The sequence below is a fragment of the Pongo pygmaeus genome, chromosome 8 (genome assembly GCF_028885625.2).
Source record: "Pongo pygmaeus isolate AG05252 chromosome 8, NHGRI_mPonPyg2-v2.0_pri, whole genome shotgun sequence".
Classification (NCBI taxonomy): Eukaryota; Metazoa; Chordata; class Mammalia; order Primates; family Hominidae; genus Pongo; species Pongo pygmaeus.
Window position 1 is genome coordinate 99679971 of NC_072381.2, and position 20284 is coordinate 99700254.

Here is a 20284-nt window from a genome sequence, read left to right on the forward strand (position 1 = left end):
GAGGGGCAAAAGTTGGAGTCAGGAGATTTCTTGGAGAGGTAAAAGGATCATAATATGTGTAGGCTAAAATAGAACTCCTCCCACCCCCCAATAAAAAATCTGGGATTGGTGTTGGGAGAGATAATGGGGTAGATAATGAGGAATTTCTGCCCTCGGTGTCCATTGGCATACTCCGTACTGTAGTTACCCAGAGTTGTTTCCTGCCAGGCACTCAGTGCTTTCAATAGATGGAGTTGCAATTTACCATAATATAATAATGAAATTGATAAATAAAGAAAAAACAGTGATAGGAAGATTTGAAATACAGAAGACCAGGTTTAAGGATTAACCACTTACATGGTATTATTTTAATATTAATTGTATATTATTTTTTCCATGATGGCACCTTAAAGCTTTAGTGATTTTTTGTTTTGTTTTTGAGACAGAGTTTCACTCTTGTTGCCCAGGCTAGAGTGCAATGGCGCAGTCTTGGCTCACTGCAACCTCTGCCTCCGGGGTTCAAGCAATTCTCCTGCCTCAGCCTCCTGAGTAGTTGGGATTACAGGCATGTGCCGCCAAGCCTGGCTAATTTTGTATTTTTAGTAGAGATGGGGTTTCTCCATGTTGGTCAGGCTGGTCTCGAACTCGCGACCTCAGGTGATCCGCCCGTCTTGACCTCCTAAAGTGCTGGGATTACAGGCATTAGCCACCATGCCCAGCTGATTTTTTTTTTTTTTTTTTAAGAAAAATTTTTCCAGGACCACCAGGCAAGTATTTAGGTTTTTTTTGCTTGTTTGTTTGTTTTGAGACGGAGGCTCCCTCTGTCACCCAGGCTGGAGTGCACTGGCGTGATATTGGCTCACTGCAACCTTCACCTGCCGGGTTTAAGCGATTCTTCTGCCTCAGCCTCCCAAGTAGCTAGGACTACAGGCACGTGCCACGACGCCCGGCTAATTTTTTTTGTATTTTTAGTAGAGACGGGGTTTCAACATATTGGCCAGCCTAGTCTCGAACTCCTGAAGTCATGATCTGCCTTCCTCGACCTCCCAAAGTGCCGGGATTACAGGCGTGAGCCATGCCTGGCTGTATTTAGTTGTTTTAAAAATATGTGCTGGCCAGGCGCGGTGGCTCACGCCTGTAATCCCAGCACTTTGGGAGGCTGAGGCGGGGCGGATCGCTTGAGCCCAGGGGCTCAAGGATTGTGTTTTCATTAATCGTTGTTGAAAAGTAGAGGAATTGGTTTAGTTGAGAAAACAAAGACCAGCCTGGGTAACAGAGTGAAACCCCATCTCTACAAAAAATTAAAAAACTAGCCGGCATGGTGGCACGTGCCTATAGTCCTAGCTACTCAAGAGGGTGACACAGGAGGATCCTAGCTTGAGCCTGGGAGGCGCAGGTTGCATTGAGCCGAGATCTCACCACTGCACTCCAGCCTGGGTGATAGAGCGAGACCCTGTCTCAGAAAAAAGAAAAGTGCTAATTCTGTACAGGATTGAAGGTATCAACTGTATCTAAGTTAAACCCACGTTATTTTAACTGAACTTAAATTTTAAAAGTTAAAAATTTAAGAATCCATATATTGTGTAAATAATTTTCATCTCCCTGTTTTCATATTCACCTCACTGATTGCGTATTGTAACCACAGTAGTATATTGGTAATAGTAAAATAAATGCTGTCCTAAAAGAACTGAAAATTGAGTTCAAGATGTTAAGAATTATCTGTGTAGGTGGGATTATGGGTGATTTATATATTTTTTGACATTTAGTTTTTCTGTAATGAGTATGTATTACTTTGTTAGGTCCATTCGTAGAATCTTACTGTTGTCACTGATATAATAGAAATATATTTTGAGGCCGGGTGCGGTGGCTCACGCCTGTAATCCCAGCATTTTGGGAGGCCGAGGCAGGTGGACCACGAGGTCAGTTCAAGAGCAGCCTGGCCAAGATGGTGAAACCCCGTCTCTACTAAAAATACAAAAATTAGTGGGGCGTGGTGGCAGGCGCCTCTAATCCCAGCTATACTGGGGAGGCTGAGGCAGAGAATTGCTTGAACCCGGGAGGCGGAGGCGGAGGCAGAGGCGAGCCAAGATTGTGCCACTGCACTCCAGCCTGGGCAACAGAGCGAGACTCCATCTCAAAAAAGAAAAAAATATATTTTGAAAGAAAGCTATAGTGATGATGTAATAGCTAGGAAAATATAAGGCAATGTAAAATGATATCTTAGAGATATTGACAAACTGGAGCAGCAAAACTACCCAAGTGCTAGGGCATTATTTAGAGTATAAAAATGAATTCATACCCCCATTTCTTTTCTTTTTTTTTTTTTGAGATGGAGTCTCGCTCCGTTGCCCAGGCTGGAGTGCAGTGGTGCGATCTCGGCTCACTGCAAGCTCCGCCTTCCAGGTTCACGCCATTCTCCTGCCTCAGCCTCCCAAGTAGCTGGGACTACAGGCGCCTGCAACCACACACGGCTAATTTTTTGTATTTTTAGTAGAGACGGGGTTTCACTGTGTTAGCCAGGACGGTCTCAATCTCCTGACCTCGGGATCCGCCCGCCTCAGCCTCCCAAAGTGCTGGGATTACAGGCGTGAGCCACCGCGCCCGGCCTCATATCCCCCATTTCAAACACGCTGTAAACAACGCTCAATTACTTTCCTCTTAAGTTGAAACCACCAATTACTGGGGAAAGGGGCAGTTAGATTTTATTGGTTGACTTTGTGTTTTCACTAATCCTTGTTGAAAAGTAGAGGAATTGGTTTAGTTGAGAAAACAAAATACTAAAAAATCTGCCACTAGACTCTTTAAGTCAAGAGTTTGTCTAGACTGTATAAAATGAAAGATATCTACTATCTAATCTATAAAAGTCTTTTTAATTCTAAAGTTAACTTAAGTGTGATTTTTAGTGCTGTTGCTGAGGCCAGTGTTGCTTAATGCAGGAACTTCTACAGTAATTGACAAAACTTGAGTTTTTCTGCTCTCATTTATCCATCCTTCAGACCCCTCAGATGTCATCTTTTTCCTGAAATCTGACTTCTCCAATTTAATTCGTAGAATTTTTCAGGATTTAGATAGTACTGTACAGTTTACTGCTATGTATGTCTTTAATACTTGTTTTCAGATGTTACACTAATGTCTCATCTGTAGTATAAATCAGACTTTCTGTCTTCTACCAGTTACATAATTTATATAGTTTATATAATTGTTATATGTTTGTTGATTTACTAGGCTGGATTCATGTTACAGAATTGGTAATCTTGGTTGGGCATGGTGGCACATACCTGTAATCCCAGTACTTTGGGAGGACAAGGCAGACGAATCTCTTGAGTTTAGGAGTTGGAGACCTGCCTTAGCAATATGGTGAAACCCTGTCTTTACAAAAAAAAAAAAATACAAAAAATTAATAGGGCATGGTGGCATCTGCCTAGAGTCCCAGCTACTTGGGAGGCTGAGGTGGGAGGGTGGTTTAAGCCCGGGATTTCGAGGCTGCAGTAAACCACAATTGCACCATTTACAGCGTGAGACCCTGCCTTAAAAAACGGGGTGGGGGTGTTAATCTTGGCTAGATGTCTGTTTTGATTGTTAGGATGAATCGTGTTGGTAGTATTTTTCTAAAATGTTCTATCCAAATAAACTTGTTTATTAATCTCAAATAGGGAGAGACTCTGAAAACTTGTCTTAGAATTTTCTAGTGTCACCTAGGCAATCACTTCTTATGAGGGTCAAGTGCAAAATTAATGAAAAATTTTCCTTATCTGTACATAACAAGGTAATATAATAACACGGAACCACAACATCAATGTTTTAGCAAATTACACATACCTTTTTTTTTTTCCCAGACAGACTCTCATTCTGTCACCCAGGCTGGAGTGCAGTGGTGCCATCTCAGCTCACTGCAACCTCCGCTTCCTGGGTTTAAGCAATTCTCCTGCCTCAGCCTCCTGAGTAGCTGGGACTACAGGCATGCGCCACCGTGTCCAGCTAATTTTTATATTTTTAGTAGAGATGGGGTTTCACCATTTTGGCCAGGATGGTCTCAAACTCCTGACCTCAGGTGATCCACCCTCCTCAGCCTCCCAAAGTGCTGGAATTACAGGCGTGAGCCACCGTGCCCGGCCCCAATTTTTTTTTTTTTTTTTTTTTTTTGATACGGAGTTTTGCTCTTGTTTGGAGTGCAGTGGCATGATCTCGGCTCACTGCAGCCTCTGCCTCTCCCGGGTTCAAGCGATTCTCCTGCCTCAGCCTCCCAAGTAGCTGGGATTACAGGCATGCACCAACACGCCTAGCTAATTTTGTATTTTTAGTAGAGGCGGAGTTTCTCCATGTTGGTCTGGCTGTTCTCGAACTCCCGACCTCAGGTGATCTGCCTGCTTTGGCCTCCCAAAGTGCTGGGATTACAGGTGTGAGCCACCGCACCTGACCTTCAATGGTTTTTTAAATGGACCTTCCAACTCAGTAGTGCCAGAAACCATGTATTCAATGTTTGAAATTATAATATTTTGATATACGAACTGCCTCTATCAGATTGCCTGTTAAACCCAGAAACTATTTTTTTTTACAGTTATTTGTTCCAGTTTTTGGTTTGAAAAAGTGTTTGGTTTAAAAAATGTTATTTTAGCCATTTTTATTAAACTTTATGCCAAAAAAATTAATGTATGTCAGAAAGTGTTCATAATTATGGAAATTTTCTCTTTGGATAGGCTCGCATGTCTTGGGATAGAGAGTCAACAGAAATTCGGTACCGTAGACTTCAACATTTGCTTGAAAAAAGCAATATCTACTCCAAATTTTTATTGACGAAAATGGAACAGCAACAGTTAGAGGTATGTATATGTAACTGACTATAAGTGAAAGCTTAAAAAAATTTAAAAATAGCTTTATTGAAGTGTACATTATATACAGTAAAATGGACAGATTTTAAGTGTACAGTTTGCTGAGTTTGACTAGTAAATATATAGATCTGTGTAACCACCAGCACAATCAAGATACAGTGCACTTCCATGAACTCCAAAAAATTGTCTTGTGCTGGCAGTGATCCCCATGGCTGGTGTCCAGCAACCACTGATTTGCTTTCTGTCACTATAGACCAGTATTGTTTTTTCCTAGAAAACTGTATAAATGAAATCATGGTATTGTGCTAGTGAGTAAATAGTTGGTCTTCATCACCATTTCCTGGTCTACAACTCTTGAAATCCTTGGAATCTTCAAAGTAATAGAGGGTTTTTTTTTTTGTTTTTTTTTTTGTTTTTTTTTTTTTAATGCTAATGATCAATGGCTAGCAGCCCTTAGGTAGCTTCAGGATGGGAGCCTAAGAAAGACAAAACCTGGATTAGAGGGTTGGGATTTAGCCTCACCCTCAACCTTGAGGAAAAGAAAAGAGACTGAAAGTTAACTTGTTCACCAGTGGTCATGATTGAATCAACATGTCTGTGTTATGAAGTCTTCATTAAAAACCCAAAAGGGCTGGGTGTGGCTCACATCTGTAATCCCAGCACTTTGGGAAGCCTAGGTGGGTGGATTGCTTGAGCCCAGAAGTTTGAGACCAGGCTGGGTAACATGGCAAAACCCTATCTCTAATAGAAAAATTAGCTAGGTAAGGTGGCATGTGCCTCTAGTCCCAGCTACTTGGGAGGCTGAGGCAGGAGGATGGCTTGAGCCAAGGAGATCGAGGCTGCAATGAACTTTGATGGCACCACTGCATTCTAGCCTGGGTAGCAGAGCAAGACCCTGTCTCAAAAATAAAACAAAACAGGCTGGGTGCAGTGGCTCACGCCTGTAATCCCAGCACTTTGGGAGGCCAAGGCAGACAGATCACTTGAGCCCAGGAGTTCGACACCAGCCTGAGTAACATAGTGAAAACCCGTCTCTACCAAAAATATAAAAATTAGCCGGTCATGGTGGTGTGTGCCTGTAAGCCCAGCTACTTGGGAGGCTGAGGCAGGAGGATCGCTTGAACCCAGGAGGCGGAGGTTGCAGTGAGCTGAGATTGCACCACTGGACTCCAGCCTGGATGACAGAGTGAGACCCTGCCTCAAAAATAAATACGTAAAAAAACAACCCAAAAGGGGACAGGGTTTGGAGAACTTCTGGATAGCTGAACACACGGAGGTTCCTGGAGAGGGTGGCACATCCAGAAAAGGCACGGAAGCTCTGTGCTTCTTTCCCCATACCTTGTTCTATACATCTCTTCCTCTGGTGTTCCTCTGAATATGTTGTAATCTTTCTTTCTTTCTTTTTTCTTCTTGGAGACAGAGTCTTACTCTGTTGCCCAGGCTGGAGTGCAGTGCACCATCTCAGCTCACTGCAACCTCTGACTCCTGGGTTCAAGCAGCCCTCCCACCTCGGCCTCCCGAGTAGCTGGGACTACAGGAGCACGCCATTATGTCTGTCTTATTTTTGTATTTTTTGTAGAGACAGTTTTGCCATGTTGCCGAGGCTTGTCTGGAACTCCTGGGCTCAAGTGATCTGCTTACCCTGGCCTCCCAAAGTGCTGGGATTACAGGGGTGAGCCACTGCGCCTGGACTGTCATATTCTTTATAATAAACCAATAAACTTTAGTGTTTCCTTGAGTTCTGTAACCTCCTCTAGCAAATTAGTCAAACCCAAAGAGGGGCTTGTGGGAACCCTGATTTATAGCTATTCAGTAAGAAGCACAGGTAAGGCGACTTGGGCCTTGCGATTGGCATCTGGAACTGGTAGTTAAAAGTCTTGGGGACTGAACCCTCAACCTATGGGGTATGGTGCTTTCACCCCATAGATAGTGTCAGAATTGAATTACAGTAGAGGATACTCAGCTGGTGTCACTGCAGAAATGCTTGTTTGGTGTATAGGGAAAACCCCCACACATTGGGTCACAGAAGTCTTTTGTGTTGATTGTTGAGAGTGTAGGGAGAAACTGAGTTTGTTTTTTTCTCAATATTCTTGCACATTTGCACTCTTTGTCCTGTTACTTTTGCTCAGTGTATTTTTGAGATTCATTCATGTCATGTTTTTCTGTACGTTATTTTTTTATTCCTGAGAAGGATTCCATTAAGAAATGTCGTTATTGGGGTGTAATTGACATACACTAAACTGCACATATTTAAAATGTACAATTCCCTAAGTTTTGATATATGGATATACTTGTGAAGACGTGACAATCATGATAGTGGACATACTCACTGATTCCAAAGAATTCTTTCTGCTTATTTATAATTCTTCTCGCCCATCCCTACCCCATGTTCTATCCACAGATAGCCAATTGATCTGTTTTCTGTTATTATAGATTCATTTGCATTTTCTGTTGGTGATGGGTTCTTTTAGCTTTCATATGTCTGAATGTCTTCACTTACCTTCATTTTTGAAATACATTTTTACTGGGTAAAGAATTTTTTTTCTTTAGTACTTTATTTCTTGGAGTACTTTAAAGATGTTTCACTGTCTCCTAGCTTATGTTGTTTCTGAAAAGTGAAAGTCCTGATAATGTCTGTATGTCTGTAAGCAATTTGACTGCCTCCCTCAATCCCATTACCTTTCAGACCTGTCTCCAGATGTGTTTCCTGTCTTGGGCTTTTGCCCTTGCTATTTTATGCCTGGAACCTTCTTCCTCTAAATAACTGCATGGCTTAACTTCATCTTCAAGCCTTGACTTAAATGGTTTCTAGATGAGACCTGCCCTCACAATTTTAAGAAAGTTGCTAACACACCTGATTCTCTTTACCTTGTTCTGTTCTTCCCATTGCACTTTTCATCTGATATACATCATTTATTGTATTTATTGTTTGTCTTTCCACTAGACTGTTATGAAGATTTAAAAACTTGTGCAAATTGAGAGAATACAGTAAGTCCCGGTGTCCCCATCACCCACATTTAAAAATTATCAATTTAAATTTTGCTGTATTTGTCCAATTTCCTTTTTCCTTTGTTTGAAACCCTTTTATTACTTTTTTATGGTAAAGTAAAACAAATGGAAAAACAAATATTCAACTTAATGAGTTACACAGCATCTACCCCTTTCATCACCTCTTGGAAATGGTTTGAATTTTTGGTGTCTTTTAAAAATTTGTAAGAGTATGTCTAGAATAGCCTTTAGTCTAGGAATAAGTTGATCCCTTTTCTGAGCACTCTACTTGATGCCGTTTATATTAAGAGGACTTTCTACTTTGGCTGAGAGAATGTGAGGTATACCTTATTATGCCTGACCCCTTGGAACATGAGAGGTTCCACCTGCTTCTTTCTGGTGACTCTTCTCCTGGCCTTGGTTACCATGCACTTACCAGTACTCAGCCTGAGAGAGAGATAACAGCTGCGTTTGTGCAGCTTTGTCCTCTATGGTACTTGACCCTGGGAATGCTACTGCTCTTAAGTTTTGGATTCTGTCTCTTCAACACAAAGAGACTGTTGGGCTCTATTTGGACTTTTCTCCATTATTTGTACTTTAAAATTGTATCAGGCAGTAAGCTGGGCAGTCAGAAGATTAACCTTGTTTCCCTTTTGTCAGTGTTTACAGTCCGTTACTGCATGTTGTCTGAAAACCATTGTTTAATAAATTTTATCTGGATTTTAGTTGTTTAAGGCAGGAGGCTAAATCTGTCCCATTAGTCCATAAAGGCTTGAAGTACAAGTTCCTACCTGTTTTTTAATTATGATAGACCTTAGTTTCTCATTGTAAACATAAGTTATTTGAGAATTGATATGCGTTTTTTTTTTAATGTTGCACTTCCCACTTGTGACATAAGAAAACATTATCTTACAGGAACAGAAGAAGAAAGAAAAATTGGAGAGAAAAAAGGAGTCTTTAAAAGTTAAAAAGGTAATATAGCCAGCCAGAATATTTTTTATGTCATTTAAATATTGAAGAAATACTTTTGTATTCTTCTGACTTTTTTGATCATCTGTTTAATTTTAACTTTCTTTAGTGATAAACCTAACTTTGTTACAAGCAATGCAGAAACATGTAAAATCTGTTCCTCACTATTTAAGAAATGGAGAAAGAGCCAAAGTATGATCCACTTTAGTTTCTTATTCTATGGATTATTTTGGACGTTGGCAAAATTTGACTTTCTTAATTGGAAAGAATCTGCAAATTTAAACTTCAAGGCATTTTATAAGTAGCCATCTTCTTTGAAACCTGTAATGAAGTTGTGCTAGTGAAAAGAGAAATAATTTATTGAGTACATACTGTGTGTCAGGTGTGCTAGTGTGTCTTCTCTTACTCTATTTTTTTTTTTTTTGAGACGGGGTCTCGCTCTGTCACCCAGGCTGGAGTGCAGTGGTGCAATCTCGGCTCACTGCAAGCTCTGTCTCCCGGGTTCACGCCATTCTCCTGCCTCAGCCTCCCGAGTAGCTGGGACTATAGGCGCCCGCCACCATGCCTGGCTAGTTTTTTGTATTTTTAGTAGAGACAGAGTTTCACTGTGTTAGCCACGATGGTCTCCATCTCCTGACCTCGTGATCTGCCCACCTCGGCCTCCCAAAGTGCTCAGATTACAGGCGTGAGCCACCACGCCCAGCCTGTTTTCTCTTACTCTCACAACAGTTCCTGTTAGGTAGAGGTACTTTTTCACCCCATTTTACATAAATAGGCTGATGCAAGGAGATAAAGAACAATCATATTCAAGGATTCTATATTTGTGAATTCGCCTACTCACTTAAATTTATTTGTAACCCCAGAGTCAAGATTCCTGACACCGTCATGGTCATTTTTGGATATGCTTATGTTCAGAGCAGCAAAGAATTTTAGTCTTCCAATACATATGTTCCAAGCTCAGCTCAAACATGGGTTGCTGTGCTTTGTTTTCAGCTACCATATGTATGTCAAGCATATATCCTTTTCATGGTCTTTATTTAGCACCATAATTTTTGCATTTTTTTGTGCTTTTTCCTGGTGATTTTGCTGTTAAAATGGCCCCCAACTATTGTACCAAAGTGCTGTCTAGTGTTTCTAAGTACAAAAAAGCTGTGCCATATGGAGAAAGTGTGTCTTGGGTAAGCTTCGTTTAGGCATGAGGTACAGTGCTGTTGGCCCTGAGTTTGATATTTATTTTATTTTATTTTATTTTATTTTATTTTTTGGAGACAGTCTTGCTCTGTTGCCCAGGCTGGAGTGCAGTGGTGCAATCTTAGCTCACTGCTACCTCCACCTCCTGGGTTCAAGCAATTCTTCTGCCTTAGCCTCCCGAGTAGCTGGGACTACAGGTGCGCGCCACCATGCCTGGCTAATTTTTGTATTTTTAGTAGAGACAGGGTTTCACCATATTGGGCGGGCTGGTTTCGAATTCCTGACCTCATGATTCGCCCGCCTCGGCCTCCCAAAGTGCTAGGATTACAGACGAGAGCCACCACACCCAGCTGGCCCTGAGTTCAGTATTAATCAACATATATATTAAATAAGATATCTTTAAAAACAGAAACACAAAACAGGGTTGTGTATCGTTTGGTTGAAAATGTCATAACCAGAGTCAGAGACCCAAGCTTGTATTTTTCCTAGGGGCAATAATAAGTCAATAGTCGTAGTGATTTTATCGAACCACAAGTACTGCAGATAATGAGAGCTGACTCTAATTTGCTGAAAATTATGGATTTGAACCCAGGATTAGTTTAAGAGTTTCTACTTAGCTTCTGTGCTAGACTGCCTTTTATTTATTTATTTATTTATTTTGAGACGGAGTCTCGCTCTGTCACCCAGGCTGGAATGCAGTGGCGTGATTTCGGCTCACCGCAACCTCTGTCTCCCGGGTTGAAGCAATTCTCTGCCTCAGCCTCCCAAGTAGCTGGGATTACAAGCCCACCCGCCAGCACACCTGGCTAATTTTTGTATTTTTGGTACAGACAGGGTTTCACCATCTTGGCCAGACTGGTCTTGAACTCCTGATCTTGCGATCCACTCGCCTCGGCCACCCAAAGTGCTGAGATTAAGTCCAGTTATTTGATTCTTAGACTAGTTAATGGTGATGTTAAAATGCCTGATAAAGTATTTCGCAGACTATTTTGCAACAAAACCCATTATTTAAAACTGGTAATACTGCTAGGTGTAGTGGCTCACGCCTATAATCCCAACACTTTGGGAGGCTGAGGCAGATGGATTCCTTGAGGCCAGGAGTTCGAGACCAGCCTGGTCAACATGATGAGACCCTGTCTCTGCTAAAAATACAAAAAATTAGCTGGGCATGGTGGTGTGTGCCTGTAGTCCCAGCTACTTGGGAGGCTGAGGCACGAGTATCACTTGAACCACGGTACGCAGAGGTTGCAGTGGGCCAAGATTGCGTCACCACACTCTAGTCTGGGCCACAGAGGGAGACTCTGTTCCTAAATAAATAAATAAATAAAACTGGTAATACTGAGTCTACTGAGAGAGAGTATTAAAAAAATAAAAATAAAAATGGGCTAGGCATGGTGGCTGCAATCCCAGCACTTTGGGAGGCCAAGGTGGGCCAATCACCTGAGGTCAAGAGCTGGAGACCAACCTGGCCAACATGGTGAAACCCAGTCTCTACTAAAAATACAAAAATTAGCCAGGCGTGATGGTGGGTACCTGTAATCCCAGCTACTCAGGAGGCTGACACAGGAGAATTGCTTGAACCCGGGAGGCCGAGGTTGCCGTGAGCTGAGATCATGCTACTGGACTCCAGCCTGGGTGACAGAGCAAGACTCTGTCTCAAAAAAAAAAAAAAAAAAAAAAAACAAACCCTCTGATCCTTGACTCACTTGCTAATTTCAGAGACTTATAGGGCTTTTCAGATTTTTATTTTCATAGAGACAGAGCTTCACTATGTTGCCCAGGCTGGTCTCGAACTCCTGGGCTTAAGCTATCCCCCACACCTTGGCCTCCGAAAGTGCTGGGATTACAGGCGTGAGCTAGCACAACTGGCCTTACCTAGGGGTTTTGAAGAACATGTTTTTATTTATATGACAATTTTACTGGCTTAGTCATTTATTCCCTGCTCTTTAACCTGTTAATTTAATATATCCTTCACTTTATTCCACCTAACTTTTTATACCAGGGTTTTGATTTTTTTCCCCTCTGCTTTTTCCGTAAAGGTGTCAACTATTCTGCCTACTCTAATCGCACCAGTCCAGTCCTTTTTCGGTATTTTCTTGTTTAATCTTCAGACTTTGTAACTTAATTTAAAAATTCATTACATTTTTTTTTGTCATTTTATCATGCATGTTGTTCACCTATTCTTGATATACTTTCCCAACTCTTATTTTGAAACTTAAAAAATTTTTTTAGAGGTGATGTCTCAGTAGCCCAGGATAGAGTCCAGTAGCACCATAGTAGCTCACTATAGCTTTGAACTCCTGGGGTCAAGCCATCTTGCCACCTCAGCCTCCTGAGTAGCTGAGACTACAGGTGCACACCACCATGCTCAACTAATTTTTACATTTTTTATAGAGGTGGGGATCTTGCTTTGTCGCACAAGCTGGTCTTGCACTCCTGGCTTCAAGCAGTCCTACTACCTAGTCCTCCTAAAGTGCTGGGATTATAGGTGTGAGCCACTGCACCTGGCCAGAAACTGTTTCTTAACATCTCATTTCCCTTACCTTCCTCACTAATAATTTTCCATTAGTATTCTCTTTTATTTCTGCTTTGGGTTATATTTAATGTATGAATTTCATTCACAATGAATATTCCTTCAATACCCTACCTATTGAATATTTTCAGCGTAATGTATAAAGATGTACATGGCTCTGTCGCCCAGGCTGCAGTGCAGTGGTGTGATCTCGGCTCACTGCAAGCTCCGCCTCCGGGGTTCACGCCATTCTCCTGCCTCAGCCTCCCGAGTAGCTGGGACTACAGGCGCCCGCCACCACGCCTGGCTAATTTTTTGTATTTTTAGTAGAGACGGGGTTTCACCATGTTAGCCAGGATGGTCGCGATCTCCTGACCTCATGATCTGCCCGCCTCGGCCTCCCAAAGTGCTGGGATTACAGGCTTGAGCCACCGCACCCGGCCAAGATGTACATGGTATTTCTAAATAAAAATGCCAACTATGGGCTGGGCGCAGTGGCTCAACGCCTGTAATCCCAGCACTTTGGGAGGCCTAGGCGGGTGGATCACCTGAGGTCAGGAATTCAAGACTAGCCTGGCCAACATGGTGAAACCCCATCTCTACTAAAAATACAAAAATTAGCTGGGCGTGGTGGCGGGTGCCTGTAATCCCAGCTACTCTGGAGGCTGAAGGAGGGGAATCTCTTGAACCTGGCAGGCGGAGGTTGCAGTGAGCCGAGATTGTACCAGTGCACACTATCCTGGGCTACAAGAGTGAAACTCCGTCTCCAAAAAACAAACAAATGAAATGCCAACTATGTTTAATTTTGAAATTTCTCTTCTAAATGGCAAAAAATGGACAGAAGTAGAGCCCTTGGGAAAAAGCAGAGATTATGAACAAGTTATAGTAGGGAAATACAGAAAAATATTACATGTAGGTAAGTATAATAGTGAAAAATTGTGGATGTGGCTCAATTGCAGGAAACATATTTTTTCTCAAGTTAATCAGTGCCTTTTGACGTATAATACTATAAAGGTCCTTAGTAAAATCAATATTCCGAATCCTTGTTTTGTAGGATAAAAATTCAATTGATGCAAGTGAAGAGAAGCCAGGTAAATATCCTTATTCTAGTTTTGAAGAATATGTGTTTATGTTTCTATTTTAATTGCTGTCAAAAATAAAATTTTTTTTTATAGTTATGAGGAAAAAAAGAGGAAGAGAAGATGAATCATACAATATTTCAGAGGTCATGTCAAAAGAGGTAAAAATAAAAGGGAGAGGGCACCTAACATTTGATGTTGAGTGAAATGTAGGTTTTAAACCACCTTAAATCTGTAAGGATTGAATATTCAATATCACATCAAATATGTTTTGAATTTAATATTATATATCATTTATAGGTGAAGCTGCCAAAATGTTTGAAGCTATCTACCAACCTACAGTAGACTTGAGACTAATCTGAAACTAATGTCATCTGACCTTCATAGACTTTTTTTTTTTTTTTTTTTGAGATGGAGCTCTGTGGTCCATGCTGCCTTGCAGTGTCACTATATCTGCTCACTGCAACCTCCGCCTCGTGGGTTCAAGCGATTCTCCTGTCTCAGCCTCCCAAGTAGCTGGGATAACAGGTGCCAACCACCATGCCTGGCTAATTTTTGTATTTTCAGTAGAGATGGGATTTCACCATGTTGGCCAGGCTGGTCTTGAACTCCTGACTTAAGGTGATCTGCCCGCCTCGGTCTCCTAAAATGCCAGATTACAGGCGTGAGCCATCGCGCCCATCCTCACTTAAGTGGCAAATAGGCTTATACCTTTAGGTTGTTCTGGTTTTCTTTTCTTTCTTTCATTTCCTTCCTTTCTAGCTTCCTTCTTTTTTTTCTTGTTTTCTTTTTTTGAGACAGAGTATCACTCTGTGACTTCAGCTGGAGTGCAGTGGCACAATCATGGCTCACTGCAGCCTCGACCTCATGGGCTCAAGTGATCCTCCTACCTCAGCCCCCTGAGTAGCTGGGACTACAGGTGTGTGACACCATGCACAGCTGGCTAATTTTTAAATTTTTTATAGCGACGAGATGTCATATGTTGCCTAGGTTGCTCTTGAACTCCTGGGTTCAAATGATCTTTTTGCTTCAGCCTCCCAAATTGCCAAGAGTACAGGTGTGAGCCAGTGTGCCCAGCTTTTTGTTGGTTTTCTTTTTTTTTTTTGATGAGACGGAGATTTACTCTTGTTGCCCAGGCTGGAGTGCAATGGCACAATCTAGGCTCACCGCATCCTCCACCTCCCAGGTTCAAGCGATTCTCCTGCCTCAGCCTCCCGAGTAGCTGGGATTACAGGCATGTGCCACCACACCTGGCTAATTTTGTATTTTTAGTAGAGACGGGGTTTCAGTGTGTTGCCCAGGCTGATCTTGAACTCCTGACCTCAGGGGATCCACCCGCCTCGGCCTCCAAAAGTGCTGGGATTACAGGCGTGAGCCACTGCACCTGGCCTTTGCTGGTTTTCTTATTTGGGTTATTACAGATAACAGTAATAGCTTTGACTCTACCTATTATCTTGTGCTTGTTAAGTACCTAGTGGACTTGTATAGCATTTTGCAAGGAACTGTGGAAACAACAGGCATGGGCATAGAGCTTAAAATTACATATATGTTGCGGAGAGTTGGGGGGAAAGGGTAGGGTAGTAAAGACACTGACCAGAGCAGAGAAGTATTTTAGGGAAAAAGATGGTACCAGCTCTTTGTTAAAGGAGTCTGAGCCTGGCCTAGTCAGAAATTGTCACTATAATTTAACTTTTTGTAACCCCTAACCTTGTCTTAAGAACTTTATTCTTGTTCTTTGTTGAAGACTTTTATGAAACTGAAATCATATGCTCATTTCTAAAACTAGCTTCTTTTTTTCATTTCTCACTTTTTACTTCAAAATATGAATGAATTAGAGCGTCTTCAGTTGTGACAAACCAGTTCCTTAGCATGTTTTTAATGTGTCACATTCTTCTTTTTTTTTTCTTGGAGACAGAGTCTTGCTCTGTCCCTCAGGCTGGAGTGCAGTGGCGCGATCTCGGCTCACTGCTACAAGCTCCGCCTCCCATATTCAAGTGATTCTTATGTCTCAGCCTCTGAGAAGCTGGGATTACAGGCACCTATTTGTATTTTTAGTAGAGACAGGGTTTTGCCATGTTGGCCAGGATGGTCTTGAACTACTGACCTCAGGTTATCCTCACGCCTTTATCTCCCAAAGTGCTGCGATTACAGGCATGAGGCACCACTCCCGGCCACATTCTTATATTTAAAAAAAAGCACAACTCTATTGTCTACTGTTGTTCTTTTACCTGAAGTTCAAACTCTTTAGCTCTTCATAAGAAAAATTTACATAATAGTTTTCCTTTTCTCTAGGGATGCAGTGATAGTTTTTCATTGAAAAATAATCGTCGGGGCCAGGAGCAGTGGCTCACGCCTGTAATCCCAGCATTTTGGGAGGCTGAGGCGGGTGGATCCCGTGAGGCCAGGAGTTCGAAACTTGTCTGGCCAACATGGTGAAACCCCGTCTCTACTAAAAATATAAAAATTAGCTGGGAATGGTGGCTTGCGTCTGTAGTCCTAGCTACTCAGGAGGCTGAGGCAGGAGAATCACGAACCTGGGAGGCAGAGGTTGCAGTGAGCTGAGATCATGCCACTGCACTCCAGCCTGGGCAACAGAGCAAGACTCTGTCTCAAAAAAAAAACAAAAAAAGTTAGGGCCCACTGAAATTGATTATGGTATCCATTCAACTTGCAGTTTAAAACACTTTTAGCCTGGGTGTGGTGGCTCATACCTGTAAACCCCGGCACTTTGGGAGGCCAAGGTGGGAGGATCACCTGATGTCAAGAGTTCGAGGCCAGCCTGACCAACATGGAGAAACCTCATCTCTACTAAAAATACAAAATTAGCTGGGCTTGGTGGTGCATGCCTGTAATCCCAGCTACTTGGGCAGGCTGAGGCAGGAGAATCGCTTGAACCCTGGAGGTGGAGGTTTCAGTGAGCTGAGATGGCACCATTGCACTCCAGCCTGGGCAACAAGAATGAAACTCCATCTCGAAAAAGAAAAACCACTTTTAATATGCCATACTGAAGTTTAGCCAGTCATACAGCTGTTTATTTAATTTGTTAAATGGTTGTGGAATATCGGTTTTGGGCAAACTTTGTCATAGGTGGATGAAATCCATTAGTAAAGAAAGGTAAACGCTGTCTTCACCTTAGCCTACATACAGAGAGATATATAGGAGTAAGTAGTCAATGAAATTGAATTTTTTTTTTTGAGACAATGTTTCTATTACCCTGGCTTGAATGCAGCTGGCACAATCTCAGCTCACTGCAGCCTCAACCTCCCAGACTCAAGTGATCCTCCTGTCTCACACTCCCCAGTAGCAGGGACTATGTTCATGTGCCACCAGGCCTGGCTGATTTTTGTATTTTTTGTAGAGATGGGATTTTGTCATGTTGTCTAGGCTGGTCCCGAATTTTTGGGCTCCTGCCTCGGCCTCCCAAAGTACTGGGATTACAGGTCTGAGCCACTGTGTCCGGTTGGGAATTGGATGTTTATACACGATATTAGAGGGGCTCTTCACTCTGGCATGCAGTTCCTGAACCTTTTCATCTAGAAAAGGAAATGATATCTGTGTTGTGACTTGAAGGATAAAAGTTAAAGTATTTAAAGGTGGGATTAATAGGGAAAGAGTAAAGTACAGGGAAGATAGTGGGGGAGGTGTTTTAGGAAGAAATAATAGCATTGAACAAATAGCCAGGGTCAAAAGAGACTGGCAGTTTCAAAAAACTTGAAGTAAATTATATTTGCTTCCAATTTGTATATAAGTGAAAAGAGTGATGAAGGAAGGATGAAGCTGTAGATGTAAGCATGGTCAGGAGTTTAAGGCTGCCATAAGTAAAGTAGGAAGCTATTGAAAGATGTTAAGCACATTTCCATTTTGGTAAATCACTTGGCTAGTGTATTCAGAGATCTGTAGGCATAGCAGTTTTTCTTTCTTTCTTTCTTTTTTTTTTTTTAAGACAAAGTTTCACTGTGTGGCCCAGGCTGGAGTGCAGTGGTACGATCTCGGCTCACTGCAACCTCCGTCTCCCAGTTCAAGCAATTCTTTCCCCTCAGCTCCCTGAGTAGTCCAGCGCCTGGGACTATGGGCACGTGCCACCATGCCTGGCTGTTTTTGTATTTTTTGGTAGAGAGGTGGTTTCACCATCTTGGCCAGGCTGGTCTCAAACTCCTGACCCAAAGTGATCTGCCTGTCTCTGCCTTCCAAAGTGCTGGGATTACAGGTGTGAGCCACCATGCCTGGCCCCATACCAGTTATTCTTTCATTTACTGTTACTTCTTTCTTCTGTATATTTACTGAATTTCCTGCTCTCTTTTCCTCTTTGCCTAACTAAATTCTTTCCATTGTTTCATTCTCACCTTACTTGCTGAAGAATCTCTAAATCTGTGAATGCATTTGGAGAGGTATAACCCAATTGAGTGTTCTGCCACTGTGGACCCTGCTCCTCCAAATTATCCCTTCTGATTCTTCACCTTTTCCTTCCTCACTGGGTCTTTGCCTTTTTTCAATTATAGATACCTTGTGTTTTCCTGTCTGCAGAACAAAAATTTTTGAACCAGTCTTTCTAGATTGCCCTGTTTTCTATTCTTTATTTCCAAGTTCTTTTTTGAGACAGAGTTTTGCTCTTGTTGCCCAGGCTGGAGTGCAATGGCGCCATCTCGGCTCATTGCAACCTCTGCCTCCCAGGTTCAAGCGATTCTCCTGCCTCAGCCTTCCCGAGTAGCTAGGATTACAGGCATGTGCCACCACGCCTGGCAAATTTTGTATTTTTAGTAGAGACGGGGTTTCTCCATGTTGGTCAGGCTGGTCTCGAACTCCTGATCTCAGGTGATCCACCCACCTTGGCCTCCCAAAGTGCTGGGATTACAGGCATAAGCCACTGCGCCGGCCTGTTTCCAAGCTTTTTAAGAGTAGGCTGGACTGGACATGATGCCTGACACCTGTTATCCCAGCACTTTGGGAGGCCAAGGTGGGAGGATCACTTAAGCCCAGGAGTTTAAGACTAGTTTGGGCAACATGGCGAAATCCTGTCTCTACAAAAAAAAAAAATACAGAAATACCCAGGTGTGGTGGTGCACAGCTTTGGTCCCAGCTGCATAGGAGGCTGAGGTGAGAGGATCACCTGAGCCTGGGGAGGTCAAGGCTGCAGTGAGGTGAGATTGCTCCACTGCACTGCAGCATGGGCAAGAGAATGAGACCCTGGTTTTGTTTTTGTTTTTGTTTTTGTTTTTGTTTTTTTTGGAGACAGAGTCTCGCTCTGTCGCCAGGCTGGAGTGCAGTGCTGCGATCTTGACTCACTGCAACCTCCGCCTCCTGGGTTCAAGTGATTGTCCTGCCTCAGCATCCTGAGTAGCTGGGACTACAGGTGCATGTCACCACGCCCAGCTAATTTTTGTATTTTTAGTAGAGATGGGGTTTCACCATTTTGGCCAGGATGGTCTAGATCTCTTGACCTCGTGATCCATCTGCCTTGGCCTCCCAAAGGGCTGGGATTACAGGACCGCGCCCGGCCCTTTTTTTTTTTAAAGAGTAGCCTGTACATATTTCCTTACACATTATGCAGTTGAGCAGTTTTACGCCTACCAGTTGAATTTATTGGTATCTTTGAAATTGATACCTAGCACAAAACAATTTATCTTTTCCTCTCTTCCGAATCTTGCTCTTTTGTTTTCTCTTTTTTTGGTGTTAATGTCAGAACCAGTATCTACTGTGTCATCTAAAACAGAATTTAGGAGTTTATCTGAATTTCCTTATATATCTAGATTTTTATCGATTTCTGTGAGTCATTTCATTTGCTGCTACTCTGGTGTTTATGCCCTTATTCTGCCCTATTTATAGTAGTTTCTTAATTGATTTTTTATAATCCTAGTCTAGCTCTCATTGTCAAGAGTACCAGATTGCTTTTTCTGAAACTCAAATTTAATTACTCATAACCTCCATTACTTTTTATGGTTTCACAAGCAATTGCATTTTCTTGTAGAAGAATTTGAGAATAAACAAAATACAAGAAAATCACCTGACAAGCTGTCACACAGATAATCACTAGCATTTTGGTATATGTATATTCTTTTTCTTTGTATTATGGAAAATCTCAAAAATTACAAATGTTCAGAGGATAGTAAATTGAATGTCCACCTTTATCACTTTTTTTTTTTGAGATGGAGTTTCACTCTTGTTGCCCAGGCTGGAGTGCAGTGGCATGATCTTGGCTGACAGCAACGTCCGCCTCTCAGGTTCAAGCGATTCTCCTGCCTCAGCCTCCCGAGTAGCTGGGATTACAGGCATGCGCCATCACGCTCGGCTAATTTTTAGTTTTATTAGAGATGGGGTTTCTCCATGTTGGTCAGGCTGGCCTTGAACTCCTGACCTCAGGTGATCCGCCCGCCTCGGCCTCCCAAAGTGCTGGGATTACAGGTATGAGCCACCGCGCCCAGCCAATTGCTTTTTAATTCTGGGATATTTTAAGAAAAAGCTCAGCAAGACTTTTTTTTTTTTTCTTAAGGTGTTGTCACCTGGGCTGCACTTTCACCTGGGCTGGAGTGCAGTGGCGTGATCTTGGCTCACTACAACCTTTGCCTCCTGGGTTCAAGTGAGTCTCCTGTCTCAGCCTCCCAAGTAGCTGGGATTACAACTGCATGCCACCACACCCAGCTAATTTTTTGTATTTTTAGTAAAGGCAGGGTTTCACCGTGTTGGCCAGGCTGGTCTCAAACTCCTGACCTTGTGATTTGCCTGACTTGGCCTCCCAAAGT

At 42.4% G+C, this 20284-nt stretch overlaps 1 protein-coding gene across 4 annotated transcripts in view; it reads left to right on the forward strand.

The window, feature by feature from the left end:
* The window catches only part of HELLS (helicase, lymphoid specific), a 58242-nt gene that overhangs the window by 4087 nt on the left and 33871 nt on the right, over positions 1 to 20284 (forward strand). For 3 of the 4 annotated variants that reach the window (XM_054435486.2, XM_054435489.2, XM_054435488.2), the window contains exons 3-6: positions 4677 to 4799; positions 8712 to 8768; positions 13523 to 13559; positions 13644 to 13708. In XM_054435486.2, coding sequence (XP_054291461.1) covers positions 4677 to 4799; positions 8712 to 8768; positions 13523 to 13559; positions 13644 to 13708 — 282 coding nt within the window. Of the gene's footprint in view, positions 1 to 4676; positions 4800 to 7775; positions 7797 to 8711; positions 8769 to 13522; positions 13560 to 13643; positions 13709 to 20284 lie in introns of those variants that run through there. The other variant, XM_063670002.1, reaches the window with a different exon arrangement.